The following is a 22,369-nucleotide window of genomic DNA, read 5'->3' on the forward strand; positions in this document are numbered from 1 at the left end:
CAAGTAACTCTGTTATTGCTAACTGTAAGCTTTTATTCTTATCTTATATCAATCACATCAAACTATTGTACATTTCAAGCGGCGTGATTATGGAAAAGAGTATGACGTGATATCACGTGCCAATCGATTACCATCTGTCGCTGTTTGAACTCATGACATTCTACTTTTAACTTTATAATGGTTAAAGTCTTTAGAAATATAGAGTCTTGAAATAACGTATGTACATAAACATTATTTACTTGATGTAAACTTGAAAACATGCTTTGAATTAATGGATATATTCTTGAGATATTAAATAAATTATTGATGAAATGTGTAACATTAATGAGAACGACAAACAAAGAGCAAGTATATAGTTCAAAATCAATTTTATTGATATGGAAAAATAATATTGATATTATTTTTAATATCAATAAAGTTTGAAAGATCACAAATGAAGAAGTTATAATGTTATGTGATAATAACTTCATTTCTGTATTAAAAACAGTCCAACATTGTAATTCAACGCGGGATATGCGATTAAGATGTTTTTCATTATTATTTGATGTTTATCATTATGATTGTGAATTAAAATAAAATAATTGTTAAACAATTTGTCAAATATATATGTTTCTATCCATTTCTCCCTCTTTTTTGCTACTATATCTTCTTTTCATTTACTCTCTTTTGACTGTCTTTGAATATAAGAGTAAATTTGGCTCAATATAAAATTAAAAGAATTGAATCACTTCATGAAGAAGTAGAACCTTATTTACTTAAAGATTTACGATCGTTGATGTTCTACTGTCAATAGTCACAGCAAACTAACCTACTAATGTCACGATCTACTAACGGCTTACATACTTGTAAATAAGAAACAATTTCGGATTAGGATTGTATTCAGATTCCTATTTAAAGTTCATGTTCACGTTTTGATATAAAAACGAAACCATAAAAATGCCCGTATTAAATATATTAAAAGGTAAGTATATAACTTACTCGCTTTAAAATTTAAATACTCGTAATGTTGTATTAGTGTAGAAATCGTTAATGAATTTTAAGTAATTATTATTATGACAGTAACTAGTATTAGTGCATATTTGTATATATTTAAACATTTAACTTGCTGCTTTCATTGCTAACACACGAAATGTTTATATAATCTCTAATTTTTATTACAAGCATTGGAATGGAATATTTGCCTGTGTGACGAAGTTTTGGATGGTTTTATTAAAATATTCACCGTAACTGCTAGGTAACAATGTTTTTATTTGAACAGATGAAGATCATAATGGATAAATTAACTTTGTATTTTATTTTTCAATTTAATCGTGACGGTAAAAAGTAAAAATGATTAACAACACTTATTTATACATAATAAATAATTAAATAAAAGAAAAAATAAGTTTATTTACTAAGCGTCAAATTAAATATATTAAAAAAATGATACATTATAGAAATGGGAAATACATAGAACAAATATCATTTGACACTTGTACTAGATTGCCTTGCCGAGATAGAAGTAGTCGTGCGACCGTGGCATTGGTTGCTATCTCGCTCACACGCAGCAGTTCATTCACCCGGGCTCTGAGCGAGTGCGGAAGAAGCGCAGGCGGCGGTCCGGCGGTATGGCGGTACGGGCTGTAGACAGCGGCGGGAAGGACGTCTCCGACCATGAACTGAGCCACACTTTATCAGTTAACCGGAGCTATCGGTGCGCTAACCCGCCTCCGCTCCACCATGACCCTTTAACGTGTTTCAGACTGAAAGCAACGTAGATCTCATATAAGACTTATATTTTTAATAATATTTTTAAGTGACGTGAAGTGTAGTTTTAAGTTGAGTGAAATAACGCTACGGATTATTTTCAATCTGGATATATTTTCGTGGAGTTTACAACTGGATTATTATGATACAATTGGTAAGTGATCGAATATATTTGTATAGCATTATTTTTAGTTTTTATTTATACATCTATGGTCGCAACGTTTTCACGTTTAAAAGACATCAACGCGTATCTTAAGGAAAAGACAAATCTTACTAGACCTTTTGTTAAAATAGAAAATAAAAAATATATTTTAATTTTAGCTATATTATATATTTATAGTTATAATTTTAATCAATTTTTTAATTAGTATTTAAGTAGCATAAATTATAAATAGCTATTATTTTGTTTTTATTAAATGACTATTTTAGAACTAAAATAGGTGACGTAGAATTATGTATGATATTTCTTTTAATTATGTTTTAGCGAGATACAATAGTTTATATTATAAACCATATCATATTTTACAATAGCAACATTTCTATATTTCATTACAAAATATATTAATTTAAATATAAATATTTTCATAAGTAATTACTACATGTAATATCAGTTTAACAATACATAAAGTATTATTAACAATAAATTTATATTATATGAAATTATAATTTAATTATTAATGTTCAAATTTCAACAACGGATCTTTGAAATTAATATTTTAATAGGACAAAAACTTTGAACATGCGCATGTGAGTTAGTTATAAGTATCTTGTAAACTATACTATATATATACAAGAAGACGATGTTACATCATACTACATATGAGCACCCTGGGTAGATTTGGGCTATAATTACCATAAACATCCATGGCACACATGCACACACAACGTCGGCAGTTGCAAAAAACGAACCTTGAACTTCTCGAGTTCAATTTCAAGGCGAATTCGCACGTGAGGAGGGCTTACGTAACTCACCCCACTCGCGCTTAATGACATGTGCGTGCGACTGTAAACAAACTACAATCACATTATATACTTAATTGATACACTTTTTGTTTACTTTACTTTTTTATTTCGTTAACCTTGAAATATAAATGTTTCTATATATTTTTTTTATATTCTTAAGTTCTAGATTTTAAGATGCAAATATTGATAGCCATGAATATCTTATAAAAAATTTACGTATTAAATATATATTATGTATTTGTAAAAATATATTTTACATAAAATCCGACTACAAACCACAGGAAATTAGCGTAAGACAAAAATAATAAAAAATAATGGAAAAACAAACAAGTTTAACCGACGTTAATGTCCATTATCTCGAAATAATTGACACAATGAAGACGTGGACGTGATCATGTAAATTTACATGCACGAACACAACCAAGGCGTATGTACAAAAATTACGAGAACAATATATAAATGTAGCGCGAATTGGATAGATAGAGCCAAAAACTTCCACGCGCCCACGCGAAAGTATACTCTGTGTCGTAAGAGAAAAGATTCAATTTAGTACACGTGCTTCGCGCAGATTCGGCAATGACACTGACTTCGGCCGATGATATAACAGCAGGCTGACAAACCCGTGAAAACTCGGTCATTGAACCGCGAGCTCGCAGCGGCCGCGGCCAGCTCGACTGCTTTCGCTTGCGCGATTTTGTGTTTACATCGCTCACCATAAAGTTGACTTTCAGTCTCACTTTATCTCCTTATGCTAAAGCAGTTCATATTTATTCTATAACTCACATCTCAACACATATAAAATTATAATAAATATAAAATAGATAGGTTTTTGAAACAAATTTCTTATAACAGTTATTTAATATAGATTTAAAGTATTTTATATCACATTGGGAATGTTGTGATTACATATCCCTTTTTTATGAAAATTTAAACAGTAAAAATCGTTGAGATAAAAACCATTTGGTAAATTAGACAAAATAGTTTGGGGCAGGTGTGTACAATTAACTTTTAAGTTTATTATTTTAGATATAAAGCTTAAGTTTTAACTTTAACTTGCACGAAATTGATTCACTGAAGTAAAATAAATAGATTCTGTTTTTCAAACTGGATGTCAACTTTACTTATTCATTTGGCTTAAATATTTTAATGATTATCACATTTATTATTACTTACTTTAAATTTTAGAATTGAAAAATTATTCGTGAATTACTACCAAGAAAGTAAGTATCTCGAGAGTCAGTTGGGGAGTATCTGTAGATTAAAGCGAAAGGATACAGAAGTCTTCCACGAACCATAATAAATATTCTATTTACTAAAAATTTACATACATATTTTTTGAATGCTTGTTTTAACTTTTTATTATAATAAGAAAATTAAAAGCTTTAAAAAAAATTAAACCTTCTTACTCGTCAATCTCTTCGAAAGTGTCTCATTGACAAAAAACAAAAATAAGTTTTTTGTGACTTATCTTTATATTAAAACTTTGAATAGAGACATTTAAAACTAACTTCAAAAGGCATACAAATAAAATATTTTGAAATAAATTAATTGTAAGTGAGTATACAATAATATAAAATAGTAAGCAATATATTTGAAACTGATTTCACTAAAATCATTCATTCCGTTTATGTATCTTGTTTTATAATTATAATTTTTCAGATAATAAATGGGGGTCAAAATTTAAATAATTTATAAGTTTCCATTATACAATGCTGTAATTATCTGAGATAATGACATAAATAAAACCAACGTAATGTAATCGAAGCTCGAAGCTAGAATTACTAGTTTGTATACCTCATGATGCGTACGTACAAATAAATCTAAAAATCTAGTCACCCGACGAGTTCACTTACGCTTACGTAGGAGTGCCAGGAAGGTCCTTGATGGGTAGAAAGTAAATGCTTCGTAAACATCGCGGGAAGAAGGGACGCGCGGGAAGTGCGTGGAACCTGTTCAAGCAACGGTACCTTGGTATGCCCCGGGGCGCGCGGACCTATTATGTAACAAACATTTTACACTCCAACGAGCTTTGTCTTATGTCACATAACCCATTGTGTCATTTAAAAAATATTATGGTAACGTAAACTATCTCAACATCTCTATTCTATATCATACTTAATGTTGGTAGTGACTCATTGTTTTAAACATTATATTTTAAAGCTAACAGAAAGTGTTTTATATTAAAATAAGCCGACCCACATACATATAACTCAAATAAAACATGTATGGAACGTGGTTTCCGGCGGCCATAATAGCGGTTACCGCACCATAGAATCGCATAAAGTACCGTTCATTCAATTGACACCCCGACTCTGTTGAATGCACATTTTTATACAGATAATTATTACATTATGCAATAGGGAAATACTTAAGAGGTCTCCTACACGCGAAGCCTTCGAACCGTGTCATGTCGGTACATTGACTTTACTTGACATTAAATCAATGAATGGATACACGTGTTAAACTTGATTTTATTATGTCTTTCTTTTGTACTAGGTAAATGTGTAAAACTCGCATCAATTTTAAATATTTCCCGTCTACCGGCATGTACTCACGAATATTCGTGAACATGTAAATATTAAAACCCCATAGAGACTCCCGCTGGGCCCTGATTTCACCCTCCTATTTAATTTTTTATCGTTTCGACCTAACGGTAGCATCGTCGCATGGGTACCGTATGAAATATTTTGTAATCGAATCTTACGTTATATTAAACGATTTCTACCTGTCCAGTAACAATGAAGTAAGTTACGCTCTTGATACATTTCATTAAAAATACACAATAAAAGCTTTGCATTTATAAATCTTATCATACTATAACATACTTCGAAACTACGTACACATGAGAAATACACGATAATATGAAAATAACATTAAAAATTTAAAGTTTTATTACATACTTTAGGTTTTCTATCTATGGTTGCACAATAACATTACGTATGGAAACCATGTAGATCTTACACTATAAACCTATTTGAAAAGGATATATGACTCAAGTTACAAAGAAGGCATATACAGTTAGAAGCTAGAACTTATCCTCTACATCTAGATACGCTAGACTCACGCGCGCGACATTGTACTCAATAAATATGAATAATTATTAATATTGCAAGAATTCACCTAATACGTTATATCCATAAATACAGAAGTAAACTTCATAATAATAAGTGATTGTACACATCAGATCATATTTCTTTGTCGAATCTTCTCAAATGAATGTAACGGTACGTCCTCACAATGGCGTCGTTTTTATTTTCCGGATTTAATCCTCTACCTGCGATTTCGGTAAACACTTGCTCTGAGTTTTTTGTTATTTTTTGCTGTCCATAGCTAATTATAAATATGCTTTGTCGTATTATACGATCATATATGAATTACTTTGATATTTAATTTTTTTTAGTTATTTCTAAATATTTACTGTACTAAACTAATTACTTAAAATACAGAGTATTCATAATGACAATCTGTAACTTAGGCTGCTTTGGTTTAATAAATTGATAAAATAGACCAAAGTATATTTAGAAGCAAGTAACAAAGGAAAGTAAACCGTGGTCGGTTGGATCGATGAAAGTAAAGGCCGGTGTAGACGGGTCCCGTTAGCCGGCCGGGCTCGGGCTCACGGAATACTAAGCGCTGACATACTGCGCGGCTTTTGACCCTAGCTACATTCTAGACTAGGACTTCGCACCTCTATACACTCGATTTATCATTTAAGTGCTAAAACTCTACACCATTAGACTGTATTTGTCTAATCGCAGTATTAATTTTTTGTATGACCTATCCTAAAATATAATTCATATGAAAAAAAAAACATGAAAACGCAACTATAATGCTTCCCTAGCAATAATAATTCAATATAATAAAAAAGAACTATAATATCATTTTGTACGTTTAAAATTTTTCAAAACAGAATTCTTTAACAATTCTAAGAATTCCGAAAACTGCATTACGTACCTATATCTTTTAAAGTGATTGCGTCATTGTATCACTAAATGCAAAAACTTCTAGAAATTACGCAAAAAACATCAAAGCGCTCTTTCTGTAAAACCATTAATGTTTTGTTACAAATTGCCTCGGACACTTTTTAACGATATTGTTTTATTATTTCCCTTGACGTTAAAAAGGACTTTGCAATTGCCGTGCAAAAAATGCAATTTGTGCAAATGGCGTTTTAGCACATTACTTTTATATTTATAGTACTACCCATAAACCAAAAGATCCGTTGCTTAGACATGCCTATTGTCTATTCTGACTGTTTTTTATTTCTGAAGAACAAACAAATGTTCATTGCCTAATAAAAAACGTATTGCAAAGAAACAAATCAATGCCCCTAGAAGGAATTTTACAAACAATTTATTTTTGCTAGATGTAGTGCGCCTTATAATAACTAGTACTTAAGTTTGGTGCGGATATAGGCAGGCGAGGACAACGACCCTACGCAAAATTCGCTGCATTGGGCTAGGTCTAGTGCATGCGCGTATGTACCAGCGTCAACACGGAAACATCACGAGAGGGAGCGAATTATGCGCCTGCACCTGGCTAGAGCAGGAAAAAGGCATGAATGAGTATTGAAGCCTACCCCAAGAAGGGGGAAATCGAGTTTGCACTGTGGGTTGTGGGCATTGCATCTACAGTTATAGACAATCCATACACCATACAGCACTGTAAGATCAATAAAGCGTTTCTTTCATTGAACATTATGCATGTGTTGAACGTTTCCTTAATACTTTGAATTATTCGAAATATTTTATATCATGTAAATAATATGTATTTTGAACAGTTGTACTTACATGATTTACTACGAAGACGTTACACATTTTTATTTTATTTACTGACGTACGCACAATTGCCTTTTAACTACTTATTTTACAGCACAATAATATTATTACTTATTTGGACCACAAATATGTAAATTGAATGTAAGCTGTAAGAAAAATAATGGTACCAGTTATTTATAAATAAACGCATATATGATTCGATAATGCATACATTATTTATTACAAAATCAGTCACATTGGAGTGAGTAAAAATAAAGCAGCCTCCAAAACATCAAGCTGTGAGCCTAAAGAAAATTGGTGTGATGTCAACGACCGCTGTTCCCAATACTCATACAGTAAACGCATTTCGCCGCACACACTAGCTTTGTGCGATTTATTCGCGCGTCGAGCAGCCGCGTGCGAACGGACGAGCGAGACACCGCGCGACGTCGGGAGGCGGGGGTTAGCGCAGTGGGACGACGCAGCTGAGGCCGTTCACCCCGGAAGATTCAGTGTTTTGATACCGCTCAAGCCTCCGCCGACGATGAAAACTGCATTTTCTTTGATGCGCTTCACTTTTCACGCTCCAATTGACTAACAATTACACGATTTTGTATTTTTGAATGTACTGACAATATCATATTATGGGAATATGAACATTGTAATTGATAAGGTTTGAAAATATCTTCATGATAAAGAAAATGACGAATTAACAATTACAAATAAGTGTAACCTGGGGGCTGTATATCAAGACACTTAAGTAACTTACCGGAATAAACAATCATAAACATGAAATAGACATTCATGATAATTATACACGTTATAGCTGAAGTACTTGTGACTGACATTATAATATACTTTATTTCTTTCCACGAAAATAAGAGTTTCGGATGTCACTTATAAATAATTTTATAGACAAATCACATTGAAATAAATTCAAATATTGCAAAGTTGTAGATTCAAGAACTATGACTAATTTTATAAAAATAGAATTTTCTTGTTATATCAGTTACTAGAACTTGTAAACAACTCCTAAAATCAATAAAGAGTGACGGCTACAGGGCTTCAGACGTGTCTGCAAGGAGCCAGACGTAGGGATAGGTCATGTTCGCTATAATGGGGTGAAATGGTTCCGTGATTGAGTAACAAGGGATAATATTAACAACGAAAATGTATTTTGATTGTTGTCACACTTTTGTTTACAAAATATTATAAAATAAACTTGAGTTTATTTTACAACATTTAGTAGTTTTTTTAATCGAGAAAATATTATTTAAGAATAGAAAAAGAAAAAATATAACAATAATATTATAAATGTGCGTATAAGGATACATCTAATTTTATATTATATGTATTTTTGATTCACTTTTCATTTTACATTTGTATAGAAACTGAAATATCAAAAAGCAACGCTGGCTGTATTACGTAGACAACGAAGAGTTTGAAGCTGTTAACAGATTAAAGGCTGTAAATAGTGAAATCAATATTGGATAGTGGTAGATGGCAGGGTGTGGTGTGGTGATGTCGATAGAGGAGGCACAACGCAAAACCCCTACTACGGATGGAAGTTCGAGATTACAATAAAACAATGATGAAAGGGACGGGCTCTTTCCGTATGCGTAAATTTAGAGGGAGACAATATTGTAGAGTTAGTAATTTCAATTCGAGAATCAGAGGTAAGGGTGTTTAAAGGCTGTGTCGTCGACCCGCGAGAGTGAAAGCTTGTTCCGGGGAGGCGAAGGCGAGCGCGCCCGCCCGCCCTATCATGGCTTTCGCTACCGTTCTCACGCTAACCTTTTGCACGTTGCTTTTAAAAATACTTTATAAAATGTATGTTTAAACACCAAAGTAAAAATTAAATTGAAATGACTTCTCAGAGAGGATATGCGTAAATAAAGTAGTTTATATAGTATAGTTTTTATATAGTAAAATACTCTTCCGTCTTTGTCTCCGGTTGCTTTTTTACGTAATTCTGGAAAATAATAATCATACGACTGTTTTGTAATGATTGAAAGTTACTACTTCCGGGGTTCACATGGCATCGTCAATAAAGTGCAAGCGCGGATCGGGAGCACGGTCAGGGCGCGCCGCGGCCGCCACACTACGGAAGTAATGAACTTGAATGCAGCGCTCGGTCGCACTGCACCGCGCCGTCCCGCTCTAGTCTAATTGGAGAACACTAGGCGTGAACGTGACGTACTCACTGCACTCGCTGTCAAATTCGTCCGCATTCTCCATCACGGGCCGCTTTCGTCGTCGATGCGTTTATCGGAACGAGACGCGAATATGTGTGTCGATTGCATTCTCGGCGTTGTAAAAGTGCATCTAGGTCGGTCGGCATAGCGCGACGTCGGCTTAGTGCGACGCGCTCCGCGGCTAGACGTGGGGCAGGTCGCCGAGCCGCGTTGCATAATGCGCTCTGAGCGCTGCCATCGAGCACACCGCCCGCGAGGGCCCGCTCGTGCGTAGCTGCCGCAGCATCCGCACGCCGTCAACAGACTCTCGCGATAGCCGCGGGCCGACATGAGAGCGGTGCGCTGGTTCCCACCTCTCGTTCCCTTGCTGACGCTCCGCATACTGCTGGAGTATCTCAAGTCACTCGACATCGCTCCAGCTTCCTAGACCAATAGGTCTATCTCTACATAAATTATTTACGCCAAAGACAATTAACATAAATGTATTCATTGAAAATTCTTCAAATTAAAGTTATTGTTGCTAGAAGAAAGCATTGAACGATGGTTTTTTGTGAGTATTAACAGACGTATTTGTTCCGTTCATTTGCTTTGCCTTTTTTATTAAATCAAAGAAATATTTAAATAATTATAATTTATTTATGTTTAAGTGTATAAAAATTAATCGCTGTAGTGTTCTGATAACCAAAGTCCAAGCCGGAGTGTTCGTGATGATTATACAAGTGTTGCTTCTACTAAATTTAAGAACTAAAAACTAATTTCATAATATAACTACGGAAATAAATAAAACATATATATAAACGGTATAAAAATATTATTATAAAAAGCTTAACAATAAATCCAAAACGGCAAAATTCCTACAATTATTTTTAAATCTTGCAATATTTGTGTGCAAAAATACTAAATATATAAAAACAATTATATTGGTGTTCTGTATACGTTTTAGACGCTAAATTTCAAAATAACTTGCATACTTTTTGAAGTAATTTATAATGAACACTTCAAACTTAGTTTTTCATTAAATAAAATTACTCTGTACTCTGCGACTCTACATTAAAGGTGAATTAATAAACCCATGTAAAAAAATAATCGTCTAAAAATCATCAAACGATATCATGTCGCTGTTTTATGCTTATGACTTGTGTCATGTGTAACACACATAGGAGTATAAAGAAAAATTAAAAAACGATATTATTCGCAAAATATATAAAAGCATAGTTACAGGCGGTGCCCATAATCGATATTATAATCTTTATCTAGACGATGTTACTTATATATATTTGCGATGGAAACGTCTACGTATCGCATTATTATTAGACTGCAAGGTTGCACTCACATACGTAATAAAATGCTTGCAATATCACGGCCAGATCTATATCTCCATTTAACGATTCAATAAATAATAAAAAATGCAAAATTTAAATTAAAAATTCGTTAAGTGTTGACTAACTAAAAACAAAAAAGTTCACAATTGTAAAAACAAAGTAAAAATCAAAATTATTTTATTGTGTCTGTAAATTAAATGTGTCGCTAATTAACGAGTTATATTAGGATGTAGTTAAAAGTAATTAATTAGTACTGTATGATAACGATGTAGATAAAATGGAGCATACACGCGGTGAACGTTAAAGGGCAAGTTCAAGTGCGATGCGCCAAGGTTGCTTCCTACTGCGCGGGCGCCGATGCGCCATGTAGCGCGTTCTATTCTTTAACTCACAGCTGTTATATGCATGTTATTATGCAATGCTATGCATTTTAGTAGAGCCATTCATGTAGTAATAGTATTTATTGTAATTTATTTTTGAATAAATACCTATTTGGTTTTCATAAAAATGACTACTGTAATTATTAAAATGATTGTCAGTTTATTTGTGTAAAATTTGGTGATTAACAATTGAGATTATTAGAATATTTACTTTTTTTAAAGCTTTATTTCATTTAAAATGAGCACAAATGAAATATAAAATGAAATTTTATATTAAAGAAAGTTATTTTAGATACTCAAAATCATCTTCTTAATAAAAGAAAATGTCTGTTGTATAAATATTAAAAAAATAGAAGTTAATTGACCTCCTTAAAGAAATCCTTATTTTTATGCTTCAAACGTGAAATTAGACATAATTTACCTTAGCGAAAAATAAATGCAGCGAATTGATAGCGTCTTGCGTATAGAACTGCGAATTTTATGAAATAATATGATAAATATAACTATTAAAGTTTATTTTGTTCATTTAATACATGATTTGAGATCGGAAATATATTTGTTAGTACTTATAATATAAAATTATACTGAACTTGAAGGTTAATTATACACTCAGCGGCAGAAAATGTGGCCCAAACTCTAAAATTCTTATAACATGCAATTTTGGTATTGCGTATGAGAATTTTAAGTGGCAGCGTATCGTGGCGTTAGTTTTTGTTAATTTATGAGTTTCAAAGTTATAAAAAAAGTTTATTTGTTTAACGTAAGTGGCACTTAACGTTATTAAGTGTAAAAACGCCCAAAACTCAGTTGAGTTAAAGTTCGATATTAAAACGGTCGTGCATTTAACCCTTATTGTTTTGTTTTTAATTTAATCTTTAGTCATTTTTCTTACTAAAAACTGAAAACTATGGCCTTAAGTTCAGCACAAATCGCTCAAACTGTGTTACTTCGGAGTCAAGGTTTTACGCAGCGTGAAATCGCTGTATCTTTAAATGTACCACGTACAACTCTAAGATATGCCCTAAAAAGATACGATGAGACCGGCCTATACACGAGGAGACCAGGAAGTGGCAATATCAGATGCACATCAGCTCGGGATGACCGATTTATCATCCTCGCAATATTGAGAAATCGTTTCCTTACTGCGGGTGAAATAATGCAGCGTCTACAAACGACAAGAGGCGTCCGTGTAAGTGAGCGAACAATAAGAAGAAGAATGGAGGAACAAAACCTGCGTTCCCGAAGACCAGCACGAGGTCCAGAACTGCTCCGGCACCATCGTGTAGCTCGACTTCAATTCGCTCGCGAACACGCTAATTGGACTCACGAGCAGTGGGCTAAGGTTCTGTGGACCGATGAATGCAGAGTAGCCTTAAGGCATCCAGATGGTCGCGAACGTGTGTGGAGAAGGCAAGGAGAAAGGTTTTTACCCACCACTACCTGGCAAACAGTAAGTTTTCATGGTGGCTCTGTTATGGTCTGGGCAGGAATAAGTTCAGACGCACGTACGGAGTTAACAAAAATCGAAGGTCGCTTAACAGCAGTGCGATACATCGAAGAGGTCCTCCAAGAACATGTTTTACCATACATGGAATTTATTGGAAGCCAGGAATTTCTTTTAATGCACGATAATGCGCGACCTCACACAGCATTTTGCGTGAATAGCTACCTATCGGAGGTAGGAATTTCAAAATTGGACTGGCCAGCACGAAGTCCGGATTTAAATCCAATAGAACATGTATGGGACATGCTTAAAAGACGCATCAGATCCAGCATCAACCCTCCAGAGTCTACCAGTGATTTAAAAACCGCCTTGATAACCGCCTGGGAAGAAATACCCCAGGTTGACATAAAAAACATAATTAAATCCATGCCTGATCGCATGCAGGCAGTCATCAAGGCTAGAGGAGGCAATACCCGGTATTAATTTTAAGTCCCGTAAGTTTTTGTAATTTTTTTTTAAAACTTTCTTTTGTTTATTTTTTTCCAATTTTAGAGTTATTTGTTATTTTTAAGATAAAAAATTAATTAATTGAGGTATTACTTTTTTTTTTACTTAATATTCACTTTAATACCTTTAAATTTTATGTACAAAAAAAAATACCCCTATTTCGTGTTTAATTTTGGTGTTTAACCACATTATGTGTTTGGGCCACATTCTGTGCCGCTGAGTGTATATAATTTGATTAAACTAGGTACTGTCTTAAGTAGTTAGATAAGAAACGTATGGACGAGTCGCGTGCGGTTTGATGTGAGCGCACGTCGCGACTCGTGTTGCGTCACGTGTAATAATTATCGACTTCTCTTAATCCCTAATAAAGAGATATAAGATTTTTCTCAATTGTATCGAATTGGATAAACCAATCAATTATACCAACGATTTTAAAAATGTAACTTCATATCAAATATATGAGCATTACTTGATCGTTTTAGCAATGGGTTGAACGTTTATTATTATTTTAACATATTGGTATTCTTTGCACATATTACATTATATTTATTAATAGAAAAGATTTTTTATATTTATAAAATTGAAAATTTAATCTCATCGATATATCGTTAAGAATAAAATATATTTATTTTATTGGTTTAAAAAAGTATATGTTTAATAGTTATATAATTTATTTACAGATAAAAGTTACATAATGCAGCCTTATCGAAGTTATTTAAATTGAAATCGTACCTTAATAATGTATTAAGTATATAAACAGTGTCTTATAATACTATTCCACACTTTTATATATAATATAAAAGTGTGGATGTGTATATATTAAATTCATCACTTATTTTTATTTTACTTGTGATTCATTGCTCATATGGTGTACCCGTGCTTATGTAATGGTATCAAAAACAAACACGATTGGTTTGAGAAAATTTTTGTTCAAATTGGAAAACACTTTCCACGTTATTCATCGAATACACATTGAAATTCAACAATATAGGATAACTTTACGTGTGACAATCGTACAACGAATACAATGGTCATAAATGCTATTTCATAATATTAGGCTTTAAACACACAAAAAATAAAATAAGACTTTTGTCTAATAATACATACTTTTAAATTTTGATTGAATAGCTTTTTTTTTAATTTAACATATAAAACCTCTTATTTATTTAAAAATCCTAATGCTGTTGTTATTTTAGATATGTATAGCAAATAAATTCGTATAGCAAAATTTAAAAATCATTTTTTTACGAATTATTTATTAGACTGTATATTCTCCGTATTCACGTGCTTTGACAGTTCTGGCAAATATTCAACATGCTGAAAATATTATTTGTTGCTGAAATTCTGTTTTTATTCATCCGCATAGCTATTTAAGACTACTTGATAAGAATGTATTACTTTTATTTTCTTTGAAAATTTTTAATTATTAATGTTACTTATTTTATTGCTTCAGGTACACACATTTCTAAAATATAGACAACGGATTTAGTCAACAAAATGAGACTGGTAAGCCACATTTAAAAATATATTCATTTGAAACAATTAACATATATATGTTTTTAAAATAGAATCTAAAAACCAAGCTTTTTAAAATTGATTTCTTTATTTACTCGGCTCTTATCTATTTTGTAAGATCATTAAATTTAGGGGCGAATTAAATTTGTGGAAAATACATATAAATAGGCAAATGGGAAGTGTCGGTGCGCAGTCGAAAATGCGCACTTGTAACAAAACTGGGTCAGTAGTAGCGCCGCCCCTTTATTGAACAGCGCTGTTGTCGTGGTTGCCTCACTTAACTAAAATAAACTTTCAAAATAGCATGACAAGACTCAAAATAGGTTAACTTATCTGGATATGCAGACAGAGTGAAAAGGGTGGAATGCATTTCGTTTGCATTTTTGCAAATGACTGATAGTAGCTCACTTAAGTGGATTAATTACAATCACTGACATTTTAATATGGTCCATTATAAATATATAATTCCACTGAATATTTCAAACGATATATACTCATTTTCGTAATTATAGTTTAATATTTAAATGCAAATTAATGATGTAATGTTTAATGTTTATAGTCAACAAGTGAAGAAGTCCCGACGACGACGGTTGGCCGCACAGCGAGTCCTAGCGCGAGCGCTGTAAACGCAGTGGGTGGATCAGATGCGTATGATGTGACGCGCATGCGAGAAGAGGAGTTTGAAAGGCTTACAGTGTACATAGTGCCCGACGTTCCCTGTGAACGCGGCCTTCCTAATAGAGCCGAAAGAACCCTCCCTCGCAGTCTAGCTCTTAGGCCATCTGCAGTACTATCAACACCTAACACACCGGTATATTTACATAATATATTTATATTTTATTTTAATAAATAACATTCAATTACCCTTTTTTATATATTATATTATTTCAATTTTTAGACTGAAGGCGTGTGGAGTACAGGAGTTATTCCACGTGGTACAAGATTTGGACCATTTGAAGGCACACGTACACCAAATAAGCCAAATGACAAAGTTTCTTGGAGATATTATTGGAGGGTGAGTAAAATTTTTTTAGACAAATATTAATACCTTACTTTGCTTTACTGTATGAAAACCCTATTGATATAAATATTAGTATGGTTGCGGCTTAATTTATCTTTCCTATCCACAAGCTGATTAAAAAAGCCTTACACAGCCTTTAATTATCTGGCACAAATGTGCTCCAACTAGAGTAAATTGTTGGATATATATATGCTCTTCTTTATTTCTAACTAACCTATTCCTCTCTATTTTGGGCCAGGTACAAGAAACTGTCAGACATCATACTTATGGAAATATTAAGGTGAGCCTGGGCTTATTACTCTTATTCTGGTGATGGTCTTAAATTAGCTTTAGAAAAACATGAGACGAAAAATAATTATGAATTTAAAAAAATATTTATCAGACAGTATCAGTCGAGTCCTATATTGTAATGATATTCATTATATTTCGTCCTTGACTTCCCTTCATAACAATTGTAAGCATGTTGCTATCAGCTGCACGCGTACTGTAAATATTAAACACGTGCCATATGTTTTATATAATATGCGTATAAACACTTAATACACTATGTCACAACGATTCACTTCCTTATTCAAGTTAAGAAGTCTATGTTGTTAATAGTTTCCTATTAATTATTACAGATATTCAAAGATAGTGATTATTATTACCTGGATGGTTCGGATACGAGTGTTGCAAACTGGATGCGATATGTGGCTTCGGCGTATTCTTTGTCCGTAATGAATCTTGTTGCATGTCAACACCAAGAACACATATACTTCTACACTATCAGGTATAGATTTATTATTATTATAGATATTATTATTAATATATTGTCCAAATATTATAAAATTGTATTTATTTGGTTATTTACGTGACTTTCCTTTCCAGGGATATTATGCCAAATGAAGAACTTATGGTATGGTATTGTAAGGACTTTGCAACTAGGCTTGGTTACGATATCGATCCTGAACGAGCTACATATTCCATCTGTAAGTAATAATATTTTATGTTTACCTCTTGAAATGTATTGAAAATACATTTTTTTTTTTCAATTTCTATATCTATTTTTACGATTTCAGGTAAAGAAGAAACTATAAAAAAAGCTTATGGCTTGCCACCTGCACCAGTACATCCGGAAATTGCTTTTAATCATATGAAATATGTTCTTGGACTTACAAATGCGAAAGAGCTTTTGGAAGCCGAAATTCCAAGTAGGCGAAGGAAAAGAGAAGCAAGTGATAAAACATTACACGAGAATAACAACTTACAACCTCGAGATGAACAAAGAAATATGATCAAATGTGAGCGATCTTTTGTAAGAAGTGATATATCTACTTTGCCTCTAAAAAGTGATTCAATCATAAATGAGCACCTATCTTTATCACCAACTGGCTTAATGCAACCACCTTCGCCAGTAAAAATTCACCACAGAGATAATCAGACTTTAATTATTCATCAACATAAAGAAAGTTCATCTCATCTAGTAATACACCAACTCGAAAATCAAAGGCTTCATGGCAATAGGTCACCTGCGCAAAATTTACAAATGCGAGAACTACGTGGGCCTTCACCATTGGCACAGAATAATCAGGAAAAACTTGGCAGTAAATCTCCTGTTTTCACTCATTGTGTACCAAACCATTATGACCATCAACTTACGCCTAACGATGGCTCAGTAAGATCAGATGAAGGTTATCACAGCAATGGCTATCATGATGAATTTACTCCTCCTGAGGATTCTAGTGATTCAGACGTAGAAAATTATGTCCTAGATTGCTCAAATAAAACAAACGAGCCAAAAGAAACAGTAATTGTTCAGAAAGTAGATCAAGATATGCACCGTAATGAATATAGAAAAGTCAAAATAAAAATGCCGAGGGCATATCAGTACCAAAATCATAAAGATATGGATTGTGAAAGTGAAAAAGAATTAATAATCGCAGAAGAAGTAATGAATACCTCACCTCAAAATTTATCACCGCCACGACGAGACCCAGCAACGTCTACAGTCATAGTTTTAGAATCATCTCAAAATACAGTGGTGCCTATAAATAAACCATACTATGAAGATGGTACTGTATCACCAACACCTCAGCCTGCTTTTATGCGATATACTCCACCAGATACACGTATTCTTGAAACTATTCTCACAGGAAACAGAATCGACACAAATAATAACGATCCTAATAGAAGACAACCAAATGCTACACCACCTCCATCGTCACCAACTGAAATGGCATATTCATACAAAAAAAGCCAAAGGTATGGTAATGCCTGCAGTCCTGATTCTAGTTCAAATTTAACTCCCTTGCCATCATTACTGCCATTACCACAACAATTACCACCGCCAAATTCAGTTTCTGTTTATTCTTCATCACCTCCCCATACGATTCCACACACTACAGAAATACGTGAAATAAGAGAGATAAGAGAAATAAGAGAAACGCGGTATGAAAGCCATTATCCCAATTATTCATATGGTCTATATTCGCCACCAAACTCAACAATTATTACCCAACTTGGTTCTCCGCCGACAACATATTCTCCAGTTTCATCCACACATCAGTATGAAAGAGCACAAAGTAACCAAAGTAATCACCACTTTCCTTCCTCAACGAGTGTTATAACTCTTAAAAATTGTTCACAATTGAGCTTGATCAATTCAAACGTAAACGGCCAGCTTATACCTCAACACAGCAGTATGAGCCCAGATGGTACATGTAGTTTAATGGTTGCACCAATGAGTCCAAACTCACAATCTTCTCGTGGTTACAGAAGTTTACCTTATCCATTAAAAAAGAAAGATGGAAAAATGCATTATGAGTGCAATGTATGTTGTAAAACTTTCGGTCAGTTGTCCAATCTGAAAGTTCACTTAAGAACACATTCAGGTGAGCGACCATTTAAATGCAACGTTTGCAATAAATCGTTTACACAACTAGCTCATCTACAAAAACATCATCTTGTACACACGGGCGAAAAACCACACCAATGTGATATCTGCAAGAAGCGATTTTCATCTACATCAAACTTGAAAACTCATTTACGTCTTCATTCGGGACAGAAGCCATATGCATGCGACTTATGTATGCAGAAATTCACTCAATTTGTACATTTAAAACTACATAAACGATTACATACAAATGACCGGCCATACGTTTGTCAAGGATGTGACAAAAAATACATCAGTGCATCGGGTCTACGCACTCATTGGAAAACTACTAGTTGCAAACCGAACAATATTGAAGAAGTTTTGGCAATCACAAATGCAGCAAACACCGAATGCATAGGTAATTATTATTAAATATATTTTTTATTTTCACCAACACGCATTCCTGTTTTTCACAAATATCACTGTTTTTTTTTATTTCTTATATTGCATTATTGTTTATTAATAAATAGTAATACCACTAAAAACTGGATGTAACTATGTGTATTCGCGAGAGCAACTGAACGCAATGCACTTTCTCTCCGTAGGTGAACCGCGACTTTCACTTGCGCTCTCGCTGAACGCGGCCGATTTCATTTTCGCGTGCACTTTGCAGGTACCGTCGACAAAGACTGCCACGAAAGAGAGGGGCATGAGGCATATGAAGTGCACTCTGCATCGCAGGGAGGGCTGATGACAACCGGTGGGGCGCGTGTTGCAATGACACATGGCGAAGCTCTCATGGGAGGGCAAGCACACTCCACCACGCCGCATCTAGCCATAGGACACGGGCAGCTTTCACCCGGCCCGGGTGGGCCGCAGTACAGAGCATTGTTGCCTGCTGTTTCTGATCACGAGCAGCAACATTACAGTTCTTCAGCTGGTGAAACACGACCGAGTGTGATAGAATCCAGCCAACCACTCATCATAGAGTGCACCTGAGCCTGTCAGGTATCGTCGCCGCCCTCGTCGCCGCGCACTCTCATCGGACGCGTGTTTCCCCGCCGCAATATGTGATTCCAATTTTGTGATCAAAAGAAAGTATTTGTTAAATGGGTTAAGACATACGTGTGATTAACACTACAGATGGTCTTATTCAGTGGCTATGAGATTACGATACGAACGTTAAGTTGTAAACATGTATAAATATTTAGGCTTAGAATAATATGTATTAATAAGTACTAAGTACTTACGTAGGATACATTCAGTTCAGTGAATAAGTGTATTTTTAGTAAGTATTGTTGTTATTTGTTAAGGTCTACAGCCCTTTCTTTACGCTAATGCTCAATTGTTTTTTATCAACTATATTGTAAATACGATGCTCATGCATCCATTTTATATAATTTATGACTTTTTTCATGTAAATATCCTGTAAATATATACATACGTAGGTAATATATCAGTATAATTATAGCATGGTATTATTAAAGCAGGAACTATTAATTATTCAACATTTTCTCATCTTGTTTAAATGCAAGACGTCGTAAGCAACGAGAATTGCTAAAATTTCACCAAAGAAGGTCTTATCGGTTGTTTGTAAACATTAATTTTATTCTTCATCGAGCTCATATAATATATAAATATTATTTTATCACTTAAGAATTTAAAGCGGATACTTTTATCACGATTTATGTTTTCAATCATTTTTTTTAGAAATTTTATCTCAAATTAGTGGGTAAGTGCCAAAAGCGCGATTATACGTACTTTATTAAGTTTTAAGTTAACCTTAGAAAATATTCATATAGTATTTTCAAAATGTTGTTCCTAATGAATTATTAAAAAAAAGTACGCGCGTATATGAATCAACTTAATTCTAACATTATTTAGAATAGAATGGATGAACTTTGTACATTATCCCTACGCTAGAACAAATGGTGCTTCACATCGTAGAGTAGTCGCTCGTGTCAGTCGCCTAAGAACTGACCGACAGTTACTACATGTAATTATTATTCACCGATTTTACTAGTTACTATTTTATATTCCAAATTTCGATAATTATGATTCTCCTATTCGAAAAGGCTGAGATAAATGTGTAATGTGACGATTGGCGAATGTAACTATTATTCTGGTTTACATTATGTGTAAGTACCTATCCGTCGTATCACAATAATTTAATATGGTGTAACTTATACGTGATGTACAACCGAGCGATAGCTTTTTGTATATTTCTATTGTTCGTAAGATAAGATTTTACACGCAATCACTTATAAAATTATTATCTGTATATTTTATACCAAGCATTTACCTACAGAGCTAAAATTTTTGTAACGAATGCCGTTAGAGATAATTTGTCAAATTAATAATATTATAAACAAACATTAATCAGTAAAATAAAATTATTATGATTTCGACGTTAAACGTATTCTGACGATGTTTTATATTAAAATATTATATTATCGTTACAACAATAATTTTGCAAATTATTATACTCATGTGATTACTTTCAATATATTTGAATTTAAGTATCTCAAAATGTCTTAAAAATTATATCATTTGTGTTCACAGTTACTTGTTACATTGCTCTTGAAATTTATTAAAAATGTTTGCTGTTTTCAATATTGTTTATATTTTTATGGACTATAATATAAAGCAATAATATCGTATCTCTTACTAACGTCGAAATCATCTAGAGTAAAGTACGGCACTTCCTATAGATACCTTAAATTAAAGGTAAAGTGTAACAGTTTACCTAAATATTAATAATTAAAAATAATTGCTATTGCATAATCTTGTTAATAACTTCTCACCATTCCTTGTATTGTTCGTGTTCTCTTGGATTTTATAGAAACTTATGTATTTTTGTACTTTGTATTTCAGTTTAAGTAAAGAATGGTAAAAATTATATTTCTACGTAGACAGAAGGATATTTATATAACAACTTAATCGCACAAATATTTATACATCATAGCTGACGCTATATGCATTAACGCATACATCAAGTTAGCAAAATTATAATATTATTAATATAGCTTGTATAACTATTCTTCTGTTAAAATGATAAGCAATAAAAACAAATTAAGAACTAAATTAAATCGATTTATCTAAGCGTCCTCTGTGTCTTCAGTTACAACCGATGTAAATATAAACAGCTCTAAATTACTTTCAATATCATTTATAGATATTTTATTATAATTAATCAGTCATTTTACTAAAAAAAAACAAAATATTGTATAAAAGTTATACCTAAAACCTAAGAAAAATAGATCGTTCTTACATTATATAAGTACAATACCCTACGGTATGACAACGTAAGCGATACGTAATATCATTGTATTCGACAATTTCTGCTCTATATTTATAAAACAGAAGACTCATATGTCTCGTGACAAAATAATTATGTATTATATATGCCAGAAAACTCAATACTCACTGTAAAGGCCTGTAATTTTGTACACCTCGATGAACAGTTATTTTAAAACACCAAACAAATTAAATCAGGAGTAAAATTGTTATTGTAGTTTTATTGTTCCTTTCCTTTAATTATTTAGTGACATTTTTAAAATGGTACAGTTAATTAATTGTGCATAATAATAATTTAAAATTACAAAGAAAAATCAAAGCATTTTATTTTTATGTAACACAATGATCTTCGGCTGTTTTAATAGTGTTTT

At 33.0% G+C, this 22,369-nt stretch overlaps 1 protein-coding gene and 1 long non-coding RNA gene across 5 annotated transcripts in view; one reads left to right on the forward strand and one right to left on the reverse strand.

Moving 5' to 3' along the window:
• The window catches only part of LOC124530234, a 31,367-nt gene extending 11,988 nt beyond the window's left edge, over positions 1-19,379 (reverse strand). Inside the window, exons 1-3 of one of the 2 annotated variants that reach the window (XR_006966461.1) lie at positions 19,238-19,379; positions 16,498-16,816; positions 1,630-1,742 (exon numbers count right to left, since the gene is read on the reverse strand). This is a non-coding gene — a long non-coding RNA (uncharacterized LOC124530234). Of the gene's footprint in view, positions 1-1,629; positions 1,743-16,497; positions 16,817-19,237 lie in introns of those variants that run through there. The other variant, XR_006966462.1, reaches the window with a different exon arrangement.
• On the forward strand, positions 1,739-22,210 carry LOC124530232 (PR domain zinc finger protein 1). Of its 3 annotated transcripts, none has more exons than XM_047104285.1 (9): positions 1,739-1,900; positions 14,768-14,820; positions 15,389-15,640; positions 15,728-15,844; positions 16,089-16,130; positions 16,471-16,619; positions 16,718-16,818; positions 16,909-19,119; positions 19,375-22,210. In XM_047104285.1, exons 2-9 carry the CDS (start codon positions 14,812-14,814, stop codon positions 19,698-19,700), a joined length of 3,207 nt encoding a protein of 1,068 aa, XP_046960241.1. In that variant the 5' UTR covers positions 1,739-1,900; positions 14,768-14,811; the 3' UTR covers positions 19,701-22,210. The 3 variants fall into 3 exon arrangements, with proteins under 3 accessions (XP_046960241.1, XP_046960243.1, XP_046960242.1); XM_047104286.1 differs by lacking the exon at positions 1,739-1,900 and adding an exon at positions 10,059-10,211; XM_047104287.1 differs by lacking the exon at positions 16,089-16,130.
• Positions 22,211-22,369: the final 159 nt, after the last annotated feature.

Source organism: Vanessa cardui, chromosome 6 (genome assembly GCF_905220365.1).
Source record: "Vanessa cardui chromosome 6, ilVanCard2.1, whole genome shotgun sequence".
Classification (NCBI taxonomy): domain Eukaryota; kingdom Metazoa; phylum Arthropoda; class Insecta; order Lepidoptera; family Nymphalidae; genus Vanessa; species Vanessa cardui.